Genomic DNA, 21,371 nt, shown 5'->3' on the forward strand with positions numbered 1-21,371 from the left:
TCTCTCTCTCTCTCTCTCTCTCTCTCTCTCTCACACACACACACACACACACATAGGACTCTGGCACATGTAAGAGAGCATGCACACATACGCCAAACACTCTCCTTCATGTTCACTCAAGTTGTTTTGGAGGATCGAACAGCGCGGTGAAACCTGGCTGATTTTGCACCAGTGCTGATACGTACTGTAAACTTTATGCTGACCGACACAGACTTACTGACCTGTGACTCTCTGAGGTGTCACACACACACACACGCACATATACACACACGCATATGTGCACGCAAACACCAGCTAGTAAATCACTTTAAGAGGGTGACCCAAAGGTATCTTGACAGGAGCATATGAGCCTTGCAGTCCTTCTGCAGTACATGATTTGATGTGAGTCCAAAACACTCCCGGGTTTTTCTCGCCGCCACGTAATAAACCATCTCTTTATCCTGCCTTCACTTTTCTATCCATCACATTATGTGGCACCTCAGCTGCTAACGCTAAATGACTGTACTGGCTTCATCAGTGCGTCTACTATTGACAAAGTCATGCAAAAAAACAAAACAAACAAACCCAAACAAAAGTGTTTATTGTTTGAATGTGCCCCCTCAGAGAAGTCAGGAGAGGTGGAGAGGGTGAATGGCTGCTGTAAGGGAGAAGGAGGTGAGGGGGGGGGGTTGAGGCCACAGAGGGGTGGTGGGGGTTGAAGTTTGACAGTCGCACACAGTTGGCACCAAGGATCCAGGATGCTTTGGGGCAGTTGGGGAGGGAGAGGGGAAGAGAGTGAGAGGCAGAGGTAGAGAGGGTGAGTTTCTATCGTGAGGGGACGGAGGAACCACAGATCCTTTCTCTCCTTGCAGCTCACCTTTGGGAACAGAGAAAACTGAGAAGTGTGGAAACGGGGCGAATGAAAAAAAAAAGGATATGAAAAGAACATGAAAGAAAGAAATCGTCATTAAACGCACTACGAAGTTCTCTCTTTTCCTCTCTTCCTCCAATCTCGTACCTCTCTCAATTTAATCTTAAATCCACTCCAATTTCCCCCGAGGGACTCAATTCTCTCTTTTCCTGTAAGTATTCTCTTTCATTCTCTTGCTTTTATTCTCTCAGTGTTTTCAGTGACTTCTTGTGCCTCAGTGCCCTACTAAGAAATTATGCCTGTGCCAGACGGGAAATCTCAATCAATGGCTTGTTATTTGATTGCATTAATGAGTGAGCGGCCTCCTTCCAGCCTCTTCATATTGTAAATAAATCAGATGTGTGCATTTATGGGATTGGGAATAGAAAAGCATTTGGGTGATTTAATATGCATCACCTCAGCTATTCCAAAGAACATGTGTGGTTTTGAATGTGTGTGTGTATGTGTGTGTTTGTCCACTCCTTCAAACAGGCTTCCTCTGGGTGCTCTGTGGCTGGCTGCTTCAAATCAATATTGTTAACAGGTTGTGTGTGTGTGTGCACTAATGCAGCTTATGTAGATTTCCGAGCTCTCTCTATTTGAGAGTCAGCTCCTCTTCTTTTCAGTGCGCGACACATTCACGGTCCTGCTGTCAACACTGCAAATGTGTGTGGTGCGATGCTGTAGGTGTTGCCAGTTCATGTTTGTCCGTCACAATCAGTGTCCTCCAGCTCTGACGTCTGGAGTATCGGCTGGGGCTTCTGTCTCCGTCAGTCATGCGAGCTCGTCTCTCGTCTTCCTCTTCCTCCTCTGGCTCCTCGCTCGGTCTCTCTAAAACCCTCCTTGTCTGTTTAATTCTCTGTGTCGTTAGCTCTGTCTCTGTGGGTGGGCCTCTGTGACTCTCTGTGTGATTATGACAGGCTGTCTATAGGGAGGCCTGCTGTTGCCAGAGCAGCTCACCACAGTGTTCAGTCTGCCTGTGGGTCTGAGAGGCTTTGCGTCTGTATTTCCCCCTCAATCTATCTCCGCTGTGCTTTGTGTGCCTCTATCAATATCGGTTTGTGTCTATCAGTGGATTAACAAGCATCTGTCTCTCTCACTCTCCTGCTTCCTCTGCTCCCTTACATTTCCAACAGCCAGAGACAGAAGGAGAGGGGTCCATTCCTCCTGGTATCGTGACACCAGGAATTTCCTCTTTCTCTCTGCTTCGCTCCCTCACTCCCCTGCATCTTCCTTCCTCCCTCCACCATGACACTGCTGGCCTCTGAGAGGTCGCTCCTCATTCGGAACAAGTTCCGCTCAGGTGAGGATCCCGGGGACTCAGCTCCTGGCAATTAAAGGAGAGCAGGATTTACTGTCCAACAGCAGTGGCTTTACATCTGTGGCATAATTGGCAATATTAGCATCAATATAAAGAGGCGAAGAGTTTGTGAGGGTTATTGGCTAGTCAGTCATGTTGTCTATCATGTGATCAATAGAGTGTAGGTATTGATCACGGTGAATGGATTTAGTGATTGCTACCCACAGACAGAGGTGTCTTGGCTGAGACAGCTGGGATCTCTCTTTGCTGCTGCTGTGTGACACTAAACTAGACATAGGCTGGTTTGCATTGTAAAACAGACAGTGAGCCTTTACCAGGAAGGTCTTTTTTAATTCAGAGCCTCTATAAATATTCCCATTGAAGTAAAGATACAGTCACTGAACAACCCTTCCCATAACTTCGTAATGCAAGTTTCCCAACAAGTTGTAGCAGTCACTGTTGTGTTCCCCAGCAGCTGTCACAAATGGCTGGTAAAATAGAGAGGTGAGGAAATGACATAGAGACAGTCCCCTAGGTGTACAAGCACCTGCTGGAAAACGTGATTCTTTATGGCAGCTGCTCTGTTTGAAATCACGTATGTACATAGCTGAGCATGAGGAATATCAGTTTATTGGTGTTGAACCGTTGGATACTGTCAGAGGCCTGAGGAAGTGAGAATAGCTTTACAAGAGAAAAGTTGAAAAACATCCTTGATTATGTGTCTGATTAACATTGGGACAGTACACCATGTTGGAAACTACCAGGCAATGTGCTGTATGTTAAGTTATGATATTGGAAGTTAAGTTCAAGACTTGTAGTGGGACTCCCATTGACACAACAAACAGTTAAGCAGTAGACAGGCAGACATACATACACACACCTATTAGCATCAGTAGAGGTGAAGAGTTTATGAAGGCTATTAGGTATCATGTGATCAAATGGATGTGAAGATTGATCACGGTCAATGGATTTAGTGACTCGTGCACCCACAGACAGAGACGTCTTGAGTAGACGTGGAGACAGCTGAGATCTCTCTTTTTTGCTGGGTGACACTTTGAACAAGACACAGCTGGTTTGTTGACTCACATGGTAAAACAGAGTGGGCTTCTATCTGGAAAGTTATTTTACTTTAAAGCCTCCAATGATACAAAATATTCATGTTGACGTAAACAAGACTCTAAGAAAAAGTTTGGATTATTTTTTTTTTAATTAAGAATTTAACAGGGACAAACTCAGCTAATCTGCTGCATTGTGTGGTTTCATCAGATTTGAAAGACAATGGTCTGGCAACATAAGCAAAATCCCACTCCGGTCATCAGATTTAGATTAAAATGCTGCTAAATCCCTATTAGTGCACAGCAGAACATGATGTTAGCCTTTTTCTAACTGTGTCCTGTCACTAAAGCATTAAAACAAATTAAAGTGAAAAACATTAACATTTGAAAACTCTTATGTAAACCATCAACCAGCCACCAGTGTGTTCAGACTTTGTCAGAACATAACATTGTGTTCATGAAGGACCCCCATCAGTCAAAGAAAGAAGATAATAGAGGAAATATACATTCAGGGCCTTTAACAATTTAGAGAAATATTTGTAAGACTTTGACACCAAAGCTTTGTTATCAAATAGTATATGTTTATTGGTGTTTTTCTTTCTGTAGAAGAGTAGCATGGTTTTGTGGTTAACATTTGATTTAAATTGAATTTTAAAAGTATATCCCAGATAACACCCATAAAACTTTTTTTTAAATTAGTGACACCAGTGGCCCTTGAGTGAACTGCAGCATCTTGTTCCTGGAGTGCTTGCGAGTTGCCCACGAGACTGAACGTGATTAATCAACATGTTAGACGCATATTAAGTTAAATTGCTATTAAGTTAAAGTTATTTATCTAGCAAAAACAGTCACTGTTAACCAGAAAGAATGGGTCTCTTCATGAGCACTCTGATGACGCTCCTTGTCGGGCTTCACCAGATAAAGCTGTTTAATTGCCCATAGGTGTTTGTGTTGTCTGTCATGCTGGGAACCGGTCGTTTATTGACGTTAGCTAGTGTTACACACTACCACACTGTTGGTGCTGTAGGGGAGCGCAACAGAGGCAGAAACAAGCATAAAAGTTCAAGAAAAGAAACCCTTTTCATTAAAAAACAGTCTACAGTCGGGGAAAGGTCCATGACAATGTTCTCACACTGGCAATACAGAAGTGAAAAATATTTGTAAATGTGTTCTTGAAGTATCTTAAACATTCAAAATTACCCACAGCAAAGTGCAAAATATGATTGTAGGTGATGAGTTTGAAAGTTGGTGAAAAGCAGTAAGATGGTCATTTGGAGGAAACTGATAAAAAAAAAAAAGTGCATAAAATGGTGTACTAATTCAAGAATATGACTGTACTGAATACAACTTTAGGATACAGCCACTACTCTGTGACAAATCGCTCTGAACAACCCTTCACGTGCTATCTGCATAATAAGAGTTTCCCAACAAGTTGCAGCAGCCACTGTTGTGTTCCCAGGCAGCTGTCGCAAACGGCTGGTAAAATAGAGAGGCGAGGCAATGACATAGAGACAGTCCCCTAGGTGTACAAACACCTGCTGGAAAACGTGATTCTTTATGGCAGCTGCTCTGTTTGAAATCACGTATGTACATAGCTGAGCATGAGGAATATCCATTTATCAGTTTACCAGTCCATCAAACTGATGTTGGGATGTATTATCAGGCAATCTGTGATTGTGTGATAATGTTTAATTTGTCTGAGCTCTGATATTGTTGTTTAGTCAAGAACAATCTGTTTTTGTTGACCTTTGACATAAATTGTTTCCAATATCACACATATTGTTGCATGGTTAATATAAATTAAATGTTAATTGTAAATACATTTTAAGAAAACCTGCCAATCCTTCTGTTAAATCCCTTAAAGCCTTGTACCCCTTAAAACAAAATGTCTTCCTGTGACCTCTTGCCACAGTTTTTATGTGTCAGTGAGTGGCAAGCCAAAGAATACTTATGATATTTTTTTTTGTTTGTTTAATTTGAATTATTTTAAGAAGAGAGTAGTCATTATTTTACCAAATCTGAGTCAAATAACTTTTTTTGTTTTGTTTTGTTGATGTTTTTTCTAGTTAGTCCTTTAACAGTGCCACTTAGATTTATCTTGTGACTGATCCTAAACCGGTAACTATTATGCTGTGCACTGTATGTTATGTAATTAAGAATGAAGTTCAAGACTGTTAGTGAGACCCCTGTACAAATACAAAAACAGTAGTAGATGTGCAAAAACTAATATCAAACTGACACTCAACCCTGGCAACCACTGCTTCTCTAGTTTGTAATGAGGACAGAGCACAGTGTGTAAATCTGATCTAAATCTAGATTTCTACTTTGTTAAACTTTTGTTTTGAGTTGACAGAGAGGCAGGAAAAGCAGGAAGAGTATGGTTAGCAGCACAAATGAGAATGACGTGAGGAGTAGGGGATGTAGAGGCTTCTGGAGAGAGTGGGACAGCTGACGGGGGGATGGGACCAACAGAAATAGACATACTGAGAGATAAATAGTTACTGCCCTCAACCCCCCGCGCAGTCCTCCCCCTCCCCACGTCAGGCCTCTCAGGTCTCAAAACTGACCGAAATGTATCATGGGGGGAGATCCACATGGTGTAATGAGTCCAGCCCCACCTTGCTTCACCTGTTTGTGTGTGTACTGTGTGCCCAGGCATGCAAGGAGATACATAATCTACAAGCACTGCAAAGTCATGAGATAATATAAGTTCCAAGCCGGTATCATTTAACATTGACCGTGCTGTCTTGCATTGCTTAACTCTTACCTTTCCGCGTCAGCATGAATTCTCTTCCCCAATTATTTGTCCTTTAAACAGAAGTCATGCTAACTTACTGTTCCATCAGTGTGACTCATAATATTTCATCATCTTTTCCACACAGCCTGCTGAACCTCTGTTCTTCTCTTTCAGTCCTGCAGTTGAGGATTCAGAACCGAAGGCAGAGTGAAATCAATGCAGACCCCGGTTAGTCTATGTGTATCATTAACAGTGATTGATCCATCTACACCGCAAGTTGGATTTCATATTAATGATCTTCAAGTCACCTCTTCCACAGAAAGATGATTGCCTATTGATCACTCAATGTCTATGTAGGTTTAACCATATCAGCCAGCTTTATTTCCTTTGATTTCACTTTTGAAGCATAATTGTTTTTGGGTATGAGCTTTAAAACCTCCGAATATGCAGAAATCTACTTTAAATGAAAATTAATGTTGTCATATAAAACTGTATAACTAGTTGAACAATTATTCCAGCATTAACCAAGCAATGTTAAGAATAGGGAGAGATTTAGAACAACTTTCAAAACGTGATGCATTCACTATGAATCAGTGGAAACAATAACCTCTCATATACACAATACGCAAACTGCATATTGTGTCACATTAATCAGTCTGCACAGAGCCACACATACGGCAGCAATCAGGATAGTAGAGATGCACTATAAAAACCTTGCATCTTTTAATTGTAATGAAGTAGGAAGTTAATATGCAGGGGTTGTGCCAGTTTGGATGCAAGCCTAAATATGCCGAGGTAACATATGTTCAGGAATAACATTATGTACTTAATAGTAATTAAAAGTCATTATCTGAAGACATGTGTGTAGATGAATTAAGCCATAAACACATAATTACCATAAATGTCTCTACATCTGTGCAGCAAATTGTTATACAATACTGTATTACAGGGTGCAGAAATATGACAACCCATCCCAGGTATTTTGTTGTGAGGCAGAGCACCTTGCTTCGGTTTCCTCCTAGCTGCACATGCTGATACCTGCCAACACAAAGGAGAGTCTGAGATGTTCCATGCTGTAACTTGGATATATACCAAAATGAGAGTTTGGATTTAGAAAAAAAGAAACTGGTGTGCACTATTGTCATTTCATCATTATAACCATATCGTGTCTATTTCTATAGGTTTGAAATCCACCAGTCCCCCTCAAAAAGCAGAGAAAGACCAGAGTGAAGCTCTGGTGAGTAGCATTTAATTTTTTATACCATTGTTCAGATTCTGAATGTGATGCAGGAAGTGTCAAGATGTTGTGTAAAGCCATTTTCTCCCCCATATATATATTATATTTTGTTATTTATATTCATTTGCACTGATGATCATATCTATGGAACAGAATGAGACCAGATTTTTGTTTACCTGTAACATTTCATTGTTGCATCAAGTTTATAGGAAAAGAGTTGTGAGAAGTTGTTACTATACATTGTTACTTCCACAATTGAATGGGTTGAGTGGTATTAAATGAATTCGTATTTAACTTTCCCCTGAATGAACTGCTTTGTGATCTATGGGCTGTTGGTTTGATCTGCTGTTTCCTGATGCAGCGTCTAACTGACGATGGTGCCACTCAAAAGTTGCCCTCTAGTGGTCTGAACACTGAAACTGCACAAGGTGATGGCCTGTCTTCAGTAATGTTACCATCTCCTCCCTGCTCTACCCTGTTTGCTCCCTAACAACTGCATAGTAACACATTTCCCTATCTGTCTCTCTCTCTCTTTCTCTCTCTCTCTTCCTCCTGTGTGTATTTTATCGTGTCTGTGCTGTGCTGACTTGCATTCTCTGTTGTACAGTAGTTGTGTGAGTAAATGAAGTGTGTAAATCTGGCAACGGCCTCTGTGTTTCATCAGCTGTCAGTTAAATAGAAATGTGACCTTGTTGCACACTGTATCGCTGCATTTTAAGCAGCCCGCAAACATATCAGTGATTGACAGCCCATGATAAACCCACCCATCCAGGCATCAGAGTCATCTTTTCTGCCAGTACTGACATCTCTCGCTCTCATCTCTCGTTCTCTCCTTATCTTCTCTCCTACTCTCTACACCCTCCAACCTTAACCTTACCATTTGAAAAAACTGTTATTTTAATATCTGGCTTTTCAAACGGTCTGGTTTCCTAAACAGTCCCTGTTTGCCCTTTAAACATTTGTGTGTGTGTGTGTGTGTGAGTGACTGTGTGCTCATATCCAGGGGAATACATCTCCCTATGGGCAGGAGTGTTTACTATTTTTTGATGCCTCTGCTGGTTTGATTTAGGCCTGATTGCCTGTGGCAACACTGTTGTGCATGCTCACATCACATATGTTCTGAAATCCTGTTGCTTCCCTCTCTCTCCAACCTCTTCTCTCTCTCTCTCTCTCTCTCTCTCTCTCTTCTCTGCTGATCTCCCATCTGTCCCCCTTCTTTCCACTTATCTGCACCATTCCTCCCTCTGTCTCCCACCTGTAGAGAAGACTGTGTCTGGTGCCCAGAGGCAGAAGAAGGCTCGCCAGGCGCAGGACCTTGCTGAGAGGATCCAACATCCGCCAGGACTTGTGGAGCAACAGCACGAACACAGACGGCCCCTGGAGAACCGTGAGTCAACACGCATTCGCATGCACCAGCACACACAGACACTGTTACACACAATTTTTTTTATTTCCCACCCAATCTCCTTTGCTGCCCTTTTGACCTTACCTCCTTTCATTTCTCATATCCTCAGGTCATGCCTCTTTCCCTTTGCCCACTGATGTCTTCGAAGATGACATCTCCTCCTGCTCCTCTTCCTCGCCCAATGAGCAAAATGGTGTTCACCAATCACCGGCCTTTTCCTCTTTGCCAGGGCTCTCAGGTGACCAGTTACTCAGTGACTTCTCAGCTGTGGGCCCGTCCCTAAACCACAGCCCCAGTCATGCTCAGGTGAGGAAACTATGTGGAGATTGATAAATTAGATAGATAGATAGATAGATAGATAGATAGATAGATAGATAGATAGATAGATAGATAGATAGATAGATAGATAGATAGATAGATAGATAGATAGATAGATAGATAGATAGATAGATAGATAGATAGATTGATACAACTCATGACGCAAAACACTGTGTTGGTTGCAAAGAGAAAGTCTGATGAATTCAGACTCCTTATCAATAAAGTCTGATTAGCATATTAAACTAAAGATTTATTGACTGATGAGTTATTAAATGTCCATGTATGTCAATTCTGATAATCCACTATTCTGCCTTTAGTCTAGTTTGGCGTTGCTCCCGGCAACCGAGGGCATCAGACAACCTATAAGTGTAACACTGGGTGAATCCAACTCCATGGTAACCACTGGGAGACCAAATGGGATGTATCTAACCTCCTCTCAGACTACACCCCTGCTGCCAAAGGTAATGTGGGGGTAGTGCATGCTAATACAATCACACACAAAAGAAGAAACCCCATTTCTTTCTGTTAGCTTTCATATTTTGGCTTATTTAAGTTATATAAGGACTTTTTTCATATTGGGTATTTTCAAGATGAAGTTGCAATGCCAAGACTGCAGTGAAATGCACGCAGTAATATAAAATATATAATATTTTCATCCAGAAAGCTATAGACCACCGCTCCAGCCTGTCACCATGTTGAATGAGAACTTGGCATTTATTACCACATTAGGCTATGACTTGAATACTCAGTAATCATGGGTCAGCCCACACCTGTCTTTGGAATTGATTTTGATCTCAACTACCTGTAAGGTTTTGTGACGGCATCTTGGTTGTGATGACAAAATTTTAGCGACAAAATATGTCCACAGAAAGACTGACAGACAGGCACACAAAGACCAGCCACTGTACTCAAAATCACACCTCGCACACACACAAACACACAGGGTGGAAACGATACTAGCCCCACTGGCGCAGCTGGTAATCAACATTTAGATTGTGTGTGTGCTTGCTATGGTGACAGATATTCACAGCAGGTATACAACAAAAGATAAAAGAGCACAGTGGAGGTCTTTAACCTAACAGGACAGTCACTCCTCTGTTTTGTCAAACACAATGCTCTGCTCTAAGCTGCTCTGCATTCATTACTGTCACTTTGCACTTCTGGGGTAGCTCAGTATTTGCCCCGTAGGTTAACGCATTCACACACAAGCAGCGTTGCTGTATGTCAGAACCAGCACATGCTGTCATTTGGCGTTTTGTGAGGCGTTTATACATTTCATGTAAGAGTTTAACCTTGACACGGGGCAAATACTGTCAAACGTGAAATGACTTGACATTTTCTCTGGGATATTTGATAAGCTATTTGGAAATTTCTCACAGTATGGTTAGGAAACATGGGCAATATGTGTGTTTTTACAGACAGCTCGCCCTCCCAGTCCCGCCTGCTCCTCCTCCCTGCCCTCCTCCTTGCCCTCCTCCCTAAACTTCAACCACCTACCCCGCTCACGGAAACCAAGGGACACCAAACCTAAGATGAGGAAACTCAAGTATCACCAGTACATTCCTCCTGACCAGAGAGGAGGGTCAGGGACTGGAGGTACCAATAGCTTTATTCTTCTACAGTTATTCTAAAAATGAATCTCATGTGTTTATTTAAGGCTTGATCTTACTGTGATCTTTTCAGATCAAGTCTAAAAAATAAATAAAAATCATATTTCCAGGTGGAGGAGCCAAACAGAAGAACCCTCCCTCTACCCAGTCTTCAGACCCAGCCTGTTCCCAGCTCCTGCAGCAACAGCAGGTTTTCCTCCAGCTTCAAATCCTCCAGAACCAGCAGCAGCAACAACAGCAACAGCTTCAACCACAACAGCTGACTGTCGTACCCAGGTATGCTTACGGTTTGCTGTTAATAGAGCTGGACAAATCAAATTGAGGCAACTATACAAACAGACGTAAGTACTCATATATGCCTTGGATAAGTCAATGCTTCTGTCATTTGTTCAGTGGCGATCACAGCGATCTTGTGAAGTCCTCTGGAGCGATGCCCCTGAACCCCCAACCTGTCCCTGCTACGACAAACCACACACCTATGGAAACAAACCCCACGTCCAAACCTGAGCTTCTCCCTGCAAATCTCGTCGATCTAACGGTGAGCATATCTATCACTTGGGAGTGGCTCTGAAAAGCTTAAAAATGTATGAAAGTTGATGCATTACGATAAAGACTGTTCCTTGACCTTCGACCCTCACCCTCTCCCATTCCTCAGGTGTCCGAATTGCGGCAGCAGCTGCGTAAGCGCGGCCTTCCTGTCTCCGGTACAAAACCTGCCCTGTTGCAGCGTCTTCGTCCCTTCCAGCTTCCCCATGCTTGCCTCACCCCTGCTCCCCTGTGCCAACTGGGTGCCAGTATAGAGCCCCTTACCCCCTGCCCCCCACTTCCACCCACCCAGAGCCCTGGCTCGAGCTCCAGCTCTGGATCGGACTCGCCAAGTAGCAGCCCAAACCAACAGCTCTACATCCAGGACAGGGGAATTCCTAATGGGATTCTCGGTGATTGTCCAAATGGAGTTCTGAACGGCGTCCCAAACAGATTCATAAACGCTGCGCCAGTCAGCTTGCCAGGTGAACAGTGTGGTCTCACCAGCGCTGTCTTCCTGGCTCCCGCCAACACCGCCTCAGGAACACCCAGTCCCAGTCTACCCATGTCGTCCTCGTCACCCCTGCAGTGTGGGACTCCCTGGAGAACTGAAAATGAGCAACAGCAGCAACAGCAGCAGGAGCTGAGCGTGGAGCTGGAGATGAGGGAGAGGATAAGGAGCAGACCCAGGGAGCGCTCCACAAACGCAGGCAATGAGGTGAGCACAGACAGGCTCGACTGTGTGGAAGAACTGTTCATTTAGTGGGATGTGAATCAGACTCATTAAAACAATTTTATGGTTCCTCTAGTCTTGTGAAGGATCCCTTCATCCTTTCCTGCAACAGGATCCAGGATGCTCCAGGGGGAAGCCAGAAACAGATGCACAGACTGAGGTGTTGTTTACACAGGTAAACGCACAAATCAATTCACACATATCTTGGATAATCGCAAATGTAGATGACTCTACTCAAGAATAAAACAGAAAGCTGCTAAAACACAGCATGCGCAAACTCATCACCACCTGTCAACTAATCCATAGCTGCTTTCTAATCAGGTGTTTTGCTTCCAACCATGTGATGTGATTGGCCAGGACTTTGAGCTGCCAGTGCAGATTACTGCAAGTCCTGTGCAGACCATGCATGGTGTTCGAAGTTTAGAAGAGGAACTGCAGGAGGCCATCCAGAAAGCACAGGTCAGCATTAGCAGTTACACAAAAAGAGATCATCAGGAGTTTCTGTTGCACAGTGGAAACTGAGCTTTTTTTTCTTCTTCCGTTTGACCACAGATGGACCCTCGGCAGTCCATAGATGACATTCTGGATGAGCCTCTTGCATGCGTTGGTGAGTATCCCACAATTAATTAAGAGATTTACATCACATCTAAAACGGTATATCTTTTATCATCTAATCCTTTCACTTCCTCTTTTCTAGGCTCTGTCAATGTCTCTGATCATAAATCTCCTGCCCAGTCTGCCCCCGGCCCTCCCCCTCCCCCTCCTCCTCCTCCTCCTCCTCCTCAAGCCGATCAGTCCCAGGCCCCACAGCAGCAAAACAGGGACGACCATTTCTTGCCTTCACCGCTTTGCTCCTCTCTCTTGCTGGAGCTTCCCCCATCTCCTGCTGTGATAAACCCCAACCAGGTTGTCCCAGCTCCTCTCCCACCTCCCATTTGTACCTCTCCTCTGCCGTCCACCGGGAAGTCACGGAAACGACGGGCCCCAACATCCTTTGACGCTGCTGACTGGCTTGAAACGTTGACATCCGGCCTCCGCCCCCTTACCCCACCGACAGCTCCCTTTGTTGAGTCAGACTTCAGTCTGGATTCAGATCTGAATGTCAATCGAGTGTTGGATCTGATGATAGAGCAGTGGTGAGAACTTGTGTGCACATATCTGTTTGCAACTCCTTTGTATGTACAGTTGGTGAGTGTTGTATTTTTCAATGGTTATGAATGCGGCAAACTGTTTGAATCCCACTGAGGGCACAAGATTGTGAATAGAGGCCTCCATCCATCCATCCATCCATCCATCCATCCATCCATCCATCCATCCATCCATCCATCCATCCATCCATCCATCCATCCATCCATCCATCCATCCATCCATCCATCCATCCATCCATCCATCCATCCATCCATCCATCCATCCATCCATCCATCCATCCATCCATCCATCCATCCATCCATCCATGCCTGATAGGCTGTTCGAGTCACTGGCTCCACGCAATGTCGAGAGCTGGATTCATTGCAGCGATCAGATCAAACATAGAGCTTTGATGGGGCAACGAGAGCTTAAACACGTGCACACACACACATACACCGTACACACACGTAAACAGTACAGAACACTGTTTAAAAGCACTTGGGCTCTGCCAGAAATGGCAAACAAGCAACACATCTGTGGATTGACACACTCCACAGCACAATATTTGCAGTTCAAAACAAAAGAAAACCTGGTGGCGTATTAATTTAAACATGCTTCCTGGCTGCTCCAGGAGAATGTTGTTTCTGACTTATCTCCAAAACCCGTTGTCGGCTTGGGTTGAGTGTGGCCCCTGGTGTCATTGAGTCCTAGCCATTCATAAAGCCCATTTAGAGTGTGTAAAAGCCAGACAGAGCACACAGCTTGTGTGTGGCTCCAAACCTTAACCCCGGTGCCAGACACACAGTCGGCATGCAGAGAGAGAAAGCTGGCAGAAGCTACAAACAGGCAGTGGGTGTGCGCGTGTACGTGTAAATGTGCAAGCTTTTGTGTGTGTGTGTTTGTTAAGGATGTGTGTTCAATACATCTATGTGTGACTGTGCACACAAGACCGCTTTTGTTTGTGTCATTGTGTCAATGCACAAATGCTTCCATGTATATTTATCAGAATTCATGCCAAACACACTTGTAGCTATTTGTTTGCTCACAGTTAAGTGTGCCTGTCTACGTGCGGTGTGATTGATCTGTGGGAGAATATACGACGCGTGAGAGACGCAGAGATGAGGCGGAGGATTTCTGTGTACACATTTCAGACCAGGCATTTCACTGTAGTTTGATTGCCAGCGGGCAGTGACTCCATTGTAGTTATCCAGAGTAATCATCAGAACAACCGCATTACCTTGTTCAAGTCACTGTTCTCCAGGAGAGCAATCAGGCAACCAGCCCACAAATAGTCCCCATCCAAATGCACCACTCAGACAAGTGAAAGTTTCCTCATCACTTTGTAAAAACAGGTGGCCATTTTGTTCCCTGATTAACCCCCAACAGCGTCTGGCCTGCTGCTCAGTGCCTACCCTGCCACTTGCAAAGCCAGATTTAGCGCAATTTATAACCCAACGCCAAAGCCACACCTGTTCACTTAGTGTAAATTAATTCCACACATGTATTATTTGACATTGTTAAATCTTTGCTGTACATTTCAATATACAAAATGACCATTTCTATGAAGAGAAAATGCACTGTAGAAATAGCACAAAGTAATATGTTTGGAGAATATGTAACATGTCACATGACCAGAGGTGAAGCTGATAACCATAAATGCTGCACATTTTCTTAATGGTGACAGTGATCTTGCTTTTATATTCTACATGATTTACTGGTCATGCAGAAATGGGTACATTATTTGTTTGCATAATACACATTCAGTGAGTTATGTCCATTCTCAGCCCCACTTAACATAATGACATTAATGAAAAAAAATCTGACAGAGGTTAGCTGCCATTAACCTCTGCTGTACCAGATAAGTAGAATTTAGAAACAAGATCCCATTTACATTATTTTTTTTCTGCCCTAAATTGGCTGCATGTCCCATCAGTCATTTTAGAGAGCTCTGATTGGCTCATTTGTTTCTGGAATATTTGATAACTAACCAGGGCTCCTTCAGTATGACCACTTTTTATTGGGGAAAAAATGTGTTTTGTCCCCCTGCTGTGTCTCCAAAACATTGTGTTAAATAGAAGTAAAGTGCTCACTGCTATATGATTTGTGTAAAGACCACAGAAACAGGCAGATCTGAGGTCACAATACAGTATGTTCATGTCATGTTCGCTGTCAGCCTGTTACTTGTTCTGATGATAAACCAGTGTCTTACTAAGCAAGACAGCCATGGTGAGTTATTAGAAGATAACTGTGCATTTGCAAATCTTCAGCTTTATGTAAAATGCAGTTAGATGTGAATGAACGACTATGATAATCATAGTGATCAATAAACATTGCCTACTGCATCAAAAAAAAAGAAAAAAGAAAATTGATTGGCAGGAGAGTAAGATGCTACCTCCTGTGACTTCCAGTGCTTTAGGGCTTACACCAGTGTTTTCCTTGTTTCTCATTTAATTTCCGAACACTGGTGCAGAGTCTCCTGGAAAACCCCTGAGACTGTTGGACGTGTTTGATTAAACCTAGGTTTGATATTTCTGCTCTAAACTGGCTCTGAAATTGACTTGATCTAGATTGGAAGCTGGTAAGGACAGACGTCAACAGGAAACACAGGGTTGTTTTGGGTAAGTGAGACTCTGTTGCCCAATTCTGCTGCTATTGATGCCTTATTGTGAAATGTGAGACAAAATAAAAATTGTTTGCTTTTATTTATTATGTAACTTATTCATGAAAATGATACCAACCTCTGTCCAAAGTGTATGTAAAAACATTAAGAAAATTAAAGTCTTAATAGATTTTCTATGTGGTTCCACGTTGTTTCTTTTATCCATGTTAATTGAGCAAACAGCTCATTGCTGTAAAATGGCACACTGAGGGGATTAACAAGTAGATTGCTTTAAAGGGGAATAACTACTGATTGCATATATATCTCACAAGAAACTGTCCCAAATTATGTCATATCATTATTATGTCTTATCAAATATTGATGATCAGAAAGTAAATTAAATATTCATTTGTACCAATATGCGGCTTAAATGTCCATGAAACAGCATGAACATCTACACAGCTTGATGGTTAATCTTCATAATGACACAGTACTGTAATGTGCAGGAACAAAGATGTAACTATAAATAAAATGCTGGGTAAACTGTGACCTCCAGTTAGTGATCATCATAAGGAAGAGGACCACCCAAAGGAACAAAAACATCAATACTATTTAAAATCATTCAATCATCCATCCATTAGCTCTACCCATTTATCCTCGAGGGTAGCAGGGGGGTTGGAGCCCATCTCAGCTGACATTAGGCAAAGGCAGGGTGCACCCTGGACAGGTTGTCAGTCAATCACATGGCTGACACATAGAGACAGACATCCATTTATACGAACATTCACATCTACAGGCAACTTAGAGTCACCAATTACTCCAACCTGCATGACTTTTGACTGTGAAAGGAAATCCACACAGTGCAACAGCTGTGTCCCCTGCCAGCCAGCAGGAAATATCTGCCTATTTAATATCATAGGGGTCTCCAATGTAAATGTTTCATGTCATAATGAGCAGGGCTAAATTTTTTTATTTTTTTTTTTACATGTAAGGCACAAGTTTACACGCTCACGATCTGTGTAGGGTAAAGTATTGAGTGACAAGAGTGTAGTCTCGGAAATATGGAGTCAACCCTGTTATCATTCTGTAATTAATGAAGGGTGAAGAGGATAATGGCTTTAAGTGTTATATCAGTGTGAGCTTACTAAATTCAACATTGTAAAATATTTGAACCACAAACGTGAACCTCGGGTTGATGCTTGGGGATAAGTAAGAGGATCGGGGTCAGCAGGATTCATCCTACGGGGAATTTCTGCACAAATTTACTGTCAAATAATTCATCCAATGTTAAGACATTTCACTAAAAACCAAAAATGTCTACTTGGCGGTGATGATCTTGGAAAAGTCAGAGGATCATTCAAGTCCATTGTGTCACTACAAAATGTCCAGGCAATCCATCTGACAGTTGTTTGCAGTATTTCAGTCTGATCCAAAGTAGAGTGGACCAACTGTCAGTGCCACACTGCTAGCACAGCTAAAAATGAGCTAATAGGTTATTAATGAATGTGGTAGCTGTTTCTCTTACTTGCTGCACTGCTGATGTACTCTATATTTGACAGGCCGTGATTTTTTATTTTTTTTTCAATTGCCAGTATTCCTGCAAACTGTTTCTACTGTAAACTGCATCTCCTAATGAACGGAGAAGCTTGGCTTAATGGATCCACATGAATCTGATGGATGAGTCAGGATGTTTTTGCTCTCTGATGTCGTGCCAAACAACTCATATTGCTCTGCAATGCAAGAAAGATGCCTTTGGAGAGTATTTGCTTTTTTCCACTTTAGACTTGATGACTTTATAGTTATCTTCAGCAGATAAGACACTCTTACTGCAAATGAGGTACCTCTATAAAAAGCATGTGCCTTGATTAATTGATTGAGCGATCACAGGCCGAGACGTGGTGTGAGGATCAATCTCCATTCCAATCAAAGACGGGAATACAAAGATACAGCAGACAATTCAGTAATCAGAGAGATCTAAACCAGTGTGTTGGTTGTACAGCGAGCTACAGCTTCATGTGTTGATAAGTTTAACTCTACCATACCTGTCTAGAGACCAGGCACAAAGGGAGGAAATAAGATGAGACAATCTAGTCTCTTTGACTTATCCACCCAGAGGTGAGAGTGGGTTTTCACAGGGGTAATACTCCAAAGCTGCGACCATGGTGTAATGAGGGATTCTCTGTAATGGCCCTTCTAGCCGTTCCACATGACTTCCTCCTCGGCCCCCCCTTTGCAATAACCGCTTCCTGCACGATTTCATGGGAATTAAAGGGAGAAAGGTGTGTTTCATATGTAAAGCAGGTAGCTCTTGGTGAGACGTGAGCTGGTTTGTGTGGATATACCCTGCCTCCTTCCACCTCTCCCTCTCTCCCCCTCCTTGCTCTCCCGTTTCGTCTCCTGGGCCGTGGGTTGGGTTGGGGGGGGTGGGGGCTGGGGGTTGAGGTAGGCTTTGATCACTAGCAGAAGGTCGCTATGGTTCGATTTCTGTGGCGCTCCTCTGAGAGGTTTGCTTTGCAATTATAAACCATGTGAGAGAAGGCAGAGGGATGTTAATTTCTCACAGCTAATGTAGCCCATGTGTCAGTTGGCCAGCAGCGAGCAGTAATCATGTTTACAGTACCAGGCAGGAAAATAGGCATTTGGTACCACATCAACCAATACATGGGATGTAAAATCCATCAAATAATCCCTTTACTATTTAAGCTGTGTGGTTATAATCGACTCAATAAAGGACAGCAAGCGCATGAGTCCCTGAACTTAACTTCCGGCTCCTATCCACACACTGTAAACTCACATGAACCTGCAATGACTGAATTCATAGCCACCTTAACAGTTCACTATTTATGCATGTAGCAGATATGTATTTGGTCTGTGTCACCCAATTAATGCAGGCATTGCTAAATTTTGCACAATGCACACTGTAGTGTACAGTCAGTTGTTATATCGTATTAACTGAAAGCAGCTGTCCAGTAGCTGGAACTGATGCTGATGAGTGGTGAGAGTAAGCCGAAACAGTGAAGTTGCATGAGAAAAAGCAATGAGCTGAAAGATGTGATAAAGCTTTGTAGAGCGGAGGGGAACTGCAGAGTTGGACAGCTATTATTTGTGGGCTTGTCATTAAGTGTGATCCTTTCCACCTTACACACAGTCATGTGATAAATCGTTTGAATAAAGTGATGAATTACAGCAATTTTAAATGGAGTGGTCTACTGAGTACATTTTGTCAGCAAAATCATTTTCAGCAAATGTTTGAAGATTTTACACATTTTTATTGCATTTAATCAAAACCTACTTTCTCTTGCCTGACAGCAGCGAGCAGTCTATTTGCTGTTTTTATTCTCAAGATGGAAATATGCAATTTACATTTACAATGGTGACAGATTTTCCATTGAAATATATAGTAATTTTGGAAGCAATGAGTCCTTGATTTCACAAAGAGACGAATGCAGCTTCTCATCTCTAGCTGGTGGAAATGACTATCATGAAGATATTTTACAGCATTTCATTAGTTGTTTGAAATCGCATGCCAAGTTGACTAATTTTAAAAAGAGGACCCCCTAAAATGCTTTAAATATCTAATAACTAATATTAATCTTAACGATGGGGCTTAGTACCATTGCTTTTTTATTGCTGTACAGAGCAGCTGAACTGAACTGCATTGTGTATCATTAATCAACACAGATGGGTAACACAGAGGTCAAAGTGGTAGGCTAATGATATTCATGTTTTATTGGTAGAAAAAAAACAACTTTGCAGACCACTGTACATTATGGCAGCATATTGTTCTGATGTCTTTTTTTTTTTTTACATGCCCAAACCAGACAACCTGAATACGAACACTATCTTGCTACAGCATTCAAAGTATTCAAAACTGTGCAAACTTAAGCAGGACCATACCATACATGCCATAACAACATGGACAATGTGGGTTCTGTTAAAGAAATTAAACTTATTTTTGCAAAAATTACTATTTATTATGAAGCAGTGAAGTGATGACGTCCACATATCTGTGTGTTCCAATCACAATTGTTAAGATCTACAGGAGCTGGTCAGTTAGCCGTGCCTGGAGATGAAACTAAACCAGGTGAAATGAGTCATCATGCTGCCCACTGCTGGCACCAGCTCCCACTGGAGATCAAACCTGCCCAAACTACAACTGGCTTCAAAAAGAAACTACTATTCTCCCCTGCCTTCATCTAATCTTTAATCTTGCGCTTTGATGAGACATTATCTATTTTATAATCTGTGTTTCTTATTGAGGTTTTTACTTCTATTTTTATGCTTCTTTTTGTCCTGTTAAGCACAATGAACGGCCTCTGTGCATGATATTGTGCTGAATGCAATACATGTGCCTTGCCATTCTCTCACAGACTGTAGGCTACAAGAGGTTTCTCTGTTGTTCATTCTGCTAGCTGGTGCATGCATCTCAATGATGTCTTGATGTCAATGCATGTACCGGTATGTGCATGTTAGTGCATGTGAGCCCCCCCCCCCCCCTCCCCCACTTAAATCACTGGCCTTCCCGCCTTCCCCGCCCCCATAGGTGACGTCACAGGACAGTACCTCAGAGTGCAGGTGGTTCAGGTGAAAGTGACCTAGCATAATTTCCTCTACTGAATACATCATGTTGTCGTCCAAAGACACAGACTGAGAATATTTTTAGTATTTTTAGTACGCTCCAGCGCTATTGGACTTATTAGTGAGTTTCTGGACTGCGGTGTGGCTGACTGGTCTGTCTGCTGAAGGCACATCCATGGCTGAAGGGCTCCAGCTGAACTCAACACTGACTCTGTTACTCTGCTCCTCTACGTAAGTGACTCGCTGCTGGGTGTGTGAACATCTGTGTCCGTCTTCATTTTCACCTGGCTACAGTACGATATTGTTGGCTGACTCGCTGTCAAAAAATATTAACTATTAATTAAATTTGTTTGGCAAATGTTGCTATTGCTAACTGCTAGCTCCACTATGCTATGCTAGCGAGGTCAACGTCTCTCGCTCGGCGGTGACGTCACTACTTGCGTTAAGTGGTCGCTTTCATCGGACCAAAACATACTACGGCCCGCGGGCCAAAACCGGCCGCCAGAGGGTCCAGTTTGGCCCGCGGGATGAATTTGCCAGGAGTGAAAACTACATAGAGGTTGGAAGAGGCATAATATTGTTGAAATTGCAAGTCTTTTTCTCAAGAAATTTCAGGCTGTTCATAAAAGGGGGGTTTATTTAAAATAAAGGAAATATTTAGAGTTCTCGTTATTTATAGGTTATTAATTTAGTTTAATAAGTTTATTTGTATCAGGGACAATGTACAAAATAACATTAGTCTCGAAATGAGAAGAGATGCCTTGTACCGGATTTAGCTTACTAGCTACTTTCCATCCGTTTACCGTAGTTTAATTTATTGTCATGTATATTCAAGGTACTGTAGTTCAATGCAATGAAAAGCAGTGTGCCAGACACCTCTTCAACCCCTCAACACAATAGGGCTCGAAAGGGTGACGTCACGGGGTGGGGAAACCGCAATGCATTGTGGGCTTTGCGGGCATTTCGAAAGTGGTTGTAGTGGAGTATCCTCGGTAGAGAGTTTTCAGTAGTGTTTTTCTTTTTTGTTCCGGTGAGATGGTGCAGACTTGTTGTGTGATTAGCTGCCACAACAAGGCGCTGAATGGCTGGATAGCTGCCGTCAAAACAACCAAACCTTACTTTCTCCTCCATCACACGACACATGTTGGTGTGCTCACAACATTTTCACACCGGTTATTTATGATAAAAACTTGTCATGTTGTTTAATACACAGCAATAAGTGTCCTTTCTCTCTCGCTCTGTCCTGCGGTCTCTACC

General features: G+C 42.7%; 1 protein-coding gene across 2 annotated transcripts; it reads left to right on the plus strand.

Moving 5' to 3' along the window:
- The first annotated feature begins 731 nt into the window (after nt 1–731).
- LOC310999361 (myocardin) lies at nt 732–15,731 on the plus strand. 2 transcript variants are annotated; one of them, XM_083989745.1, is made up of 16 exons: nt 732–1,061; nt 2,026–2,192; nt 6,156–6,209; nt 7,163–7,218; nt 7,580–7,646; nt 8,480–8,605; nt 8,733–8,929; nt 9,259–9,402; nt 10,360–10,537; nt 10,662–10,827; nt 10,945–11,089; nt 11,207–11,794; nt 11,886–11,984; nt 12,131–12,268; nt 12,362–12,416; nt 12,507–15,731. In XM_083989745.1, the coding sequence occupies exons 2-16, from the start codon at nt 2,138–2,140 to the stop codon at nt 12,947–12,949; spliced, it is 2,511 nt and encodes an 836-aa protein (XP_083845871.1). In that variant the 5' UTR covers nt 732–1,061; nt 2,026–2,137; the 3' UTR covers nt 12,950–15,731. The 2 variants fall into 2 exon arrangements, with proteins under 2 accessions (XP_083845871.1, XP_083845872.1); XM_083989746.1 differs by having other exon boundaries at nt 12,167–12,268.
- The last annotated feature ends 5,640 nt before the right edge of the window (nt 15,732–21,371 follow it).

This window comes from Trachurus trachurus, assembly GCF_905171665.1.
Source record: "Trachurus trachurus genome assembly, chromosome: 16".
NCBI lineage: Eukaryota > Metazoa > Chordata > Actinopteri > Carangiformes > Carangidae > Trachurus > Trachurus trachurus.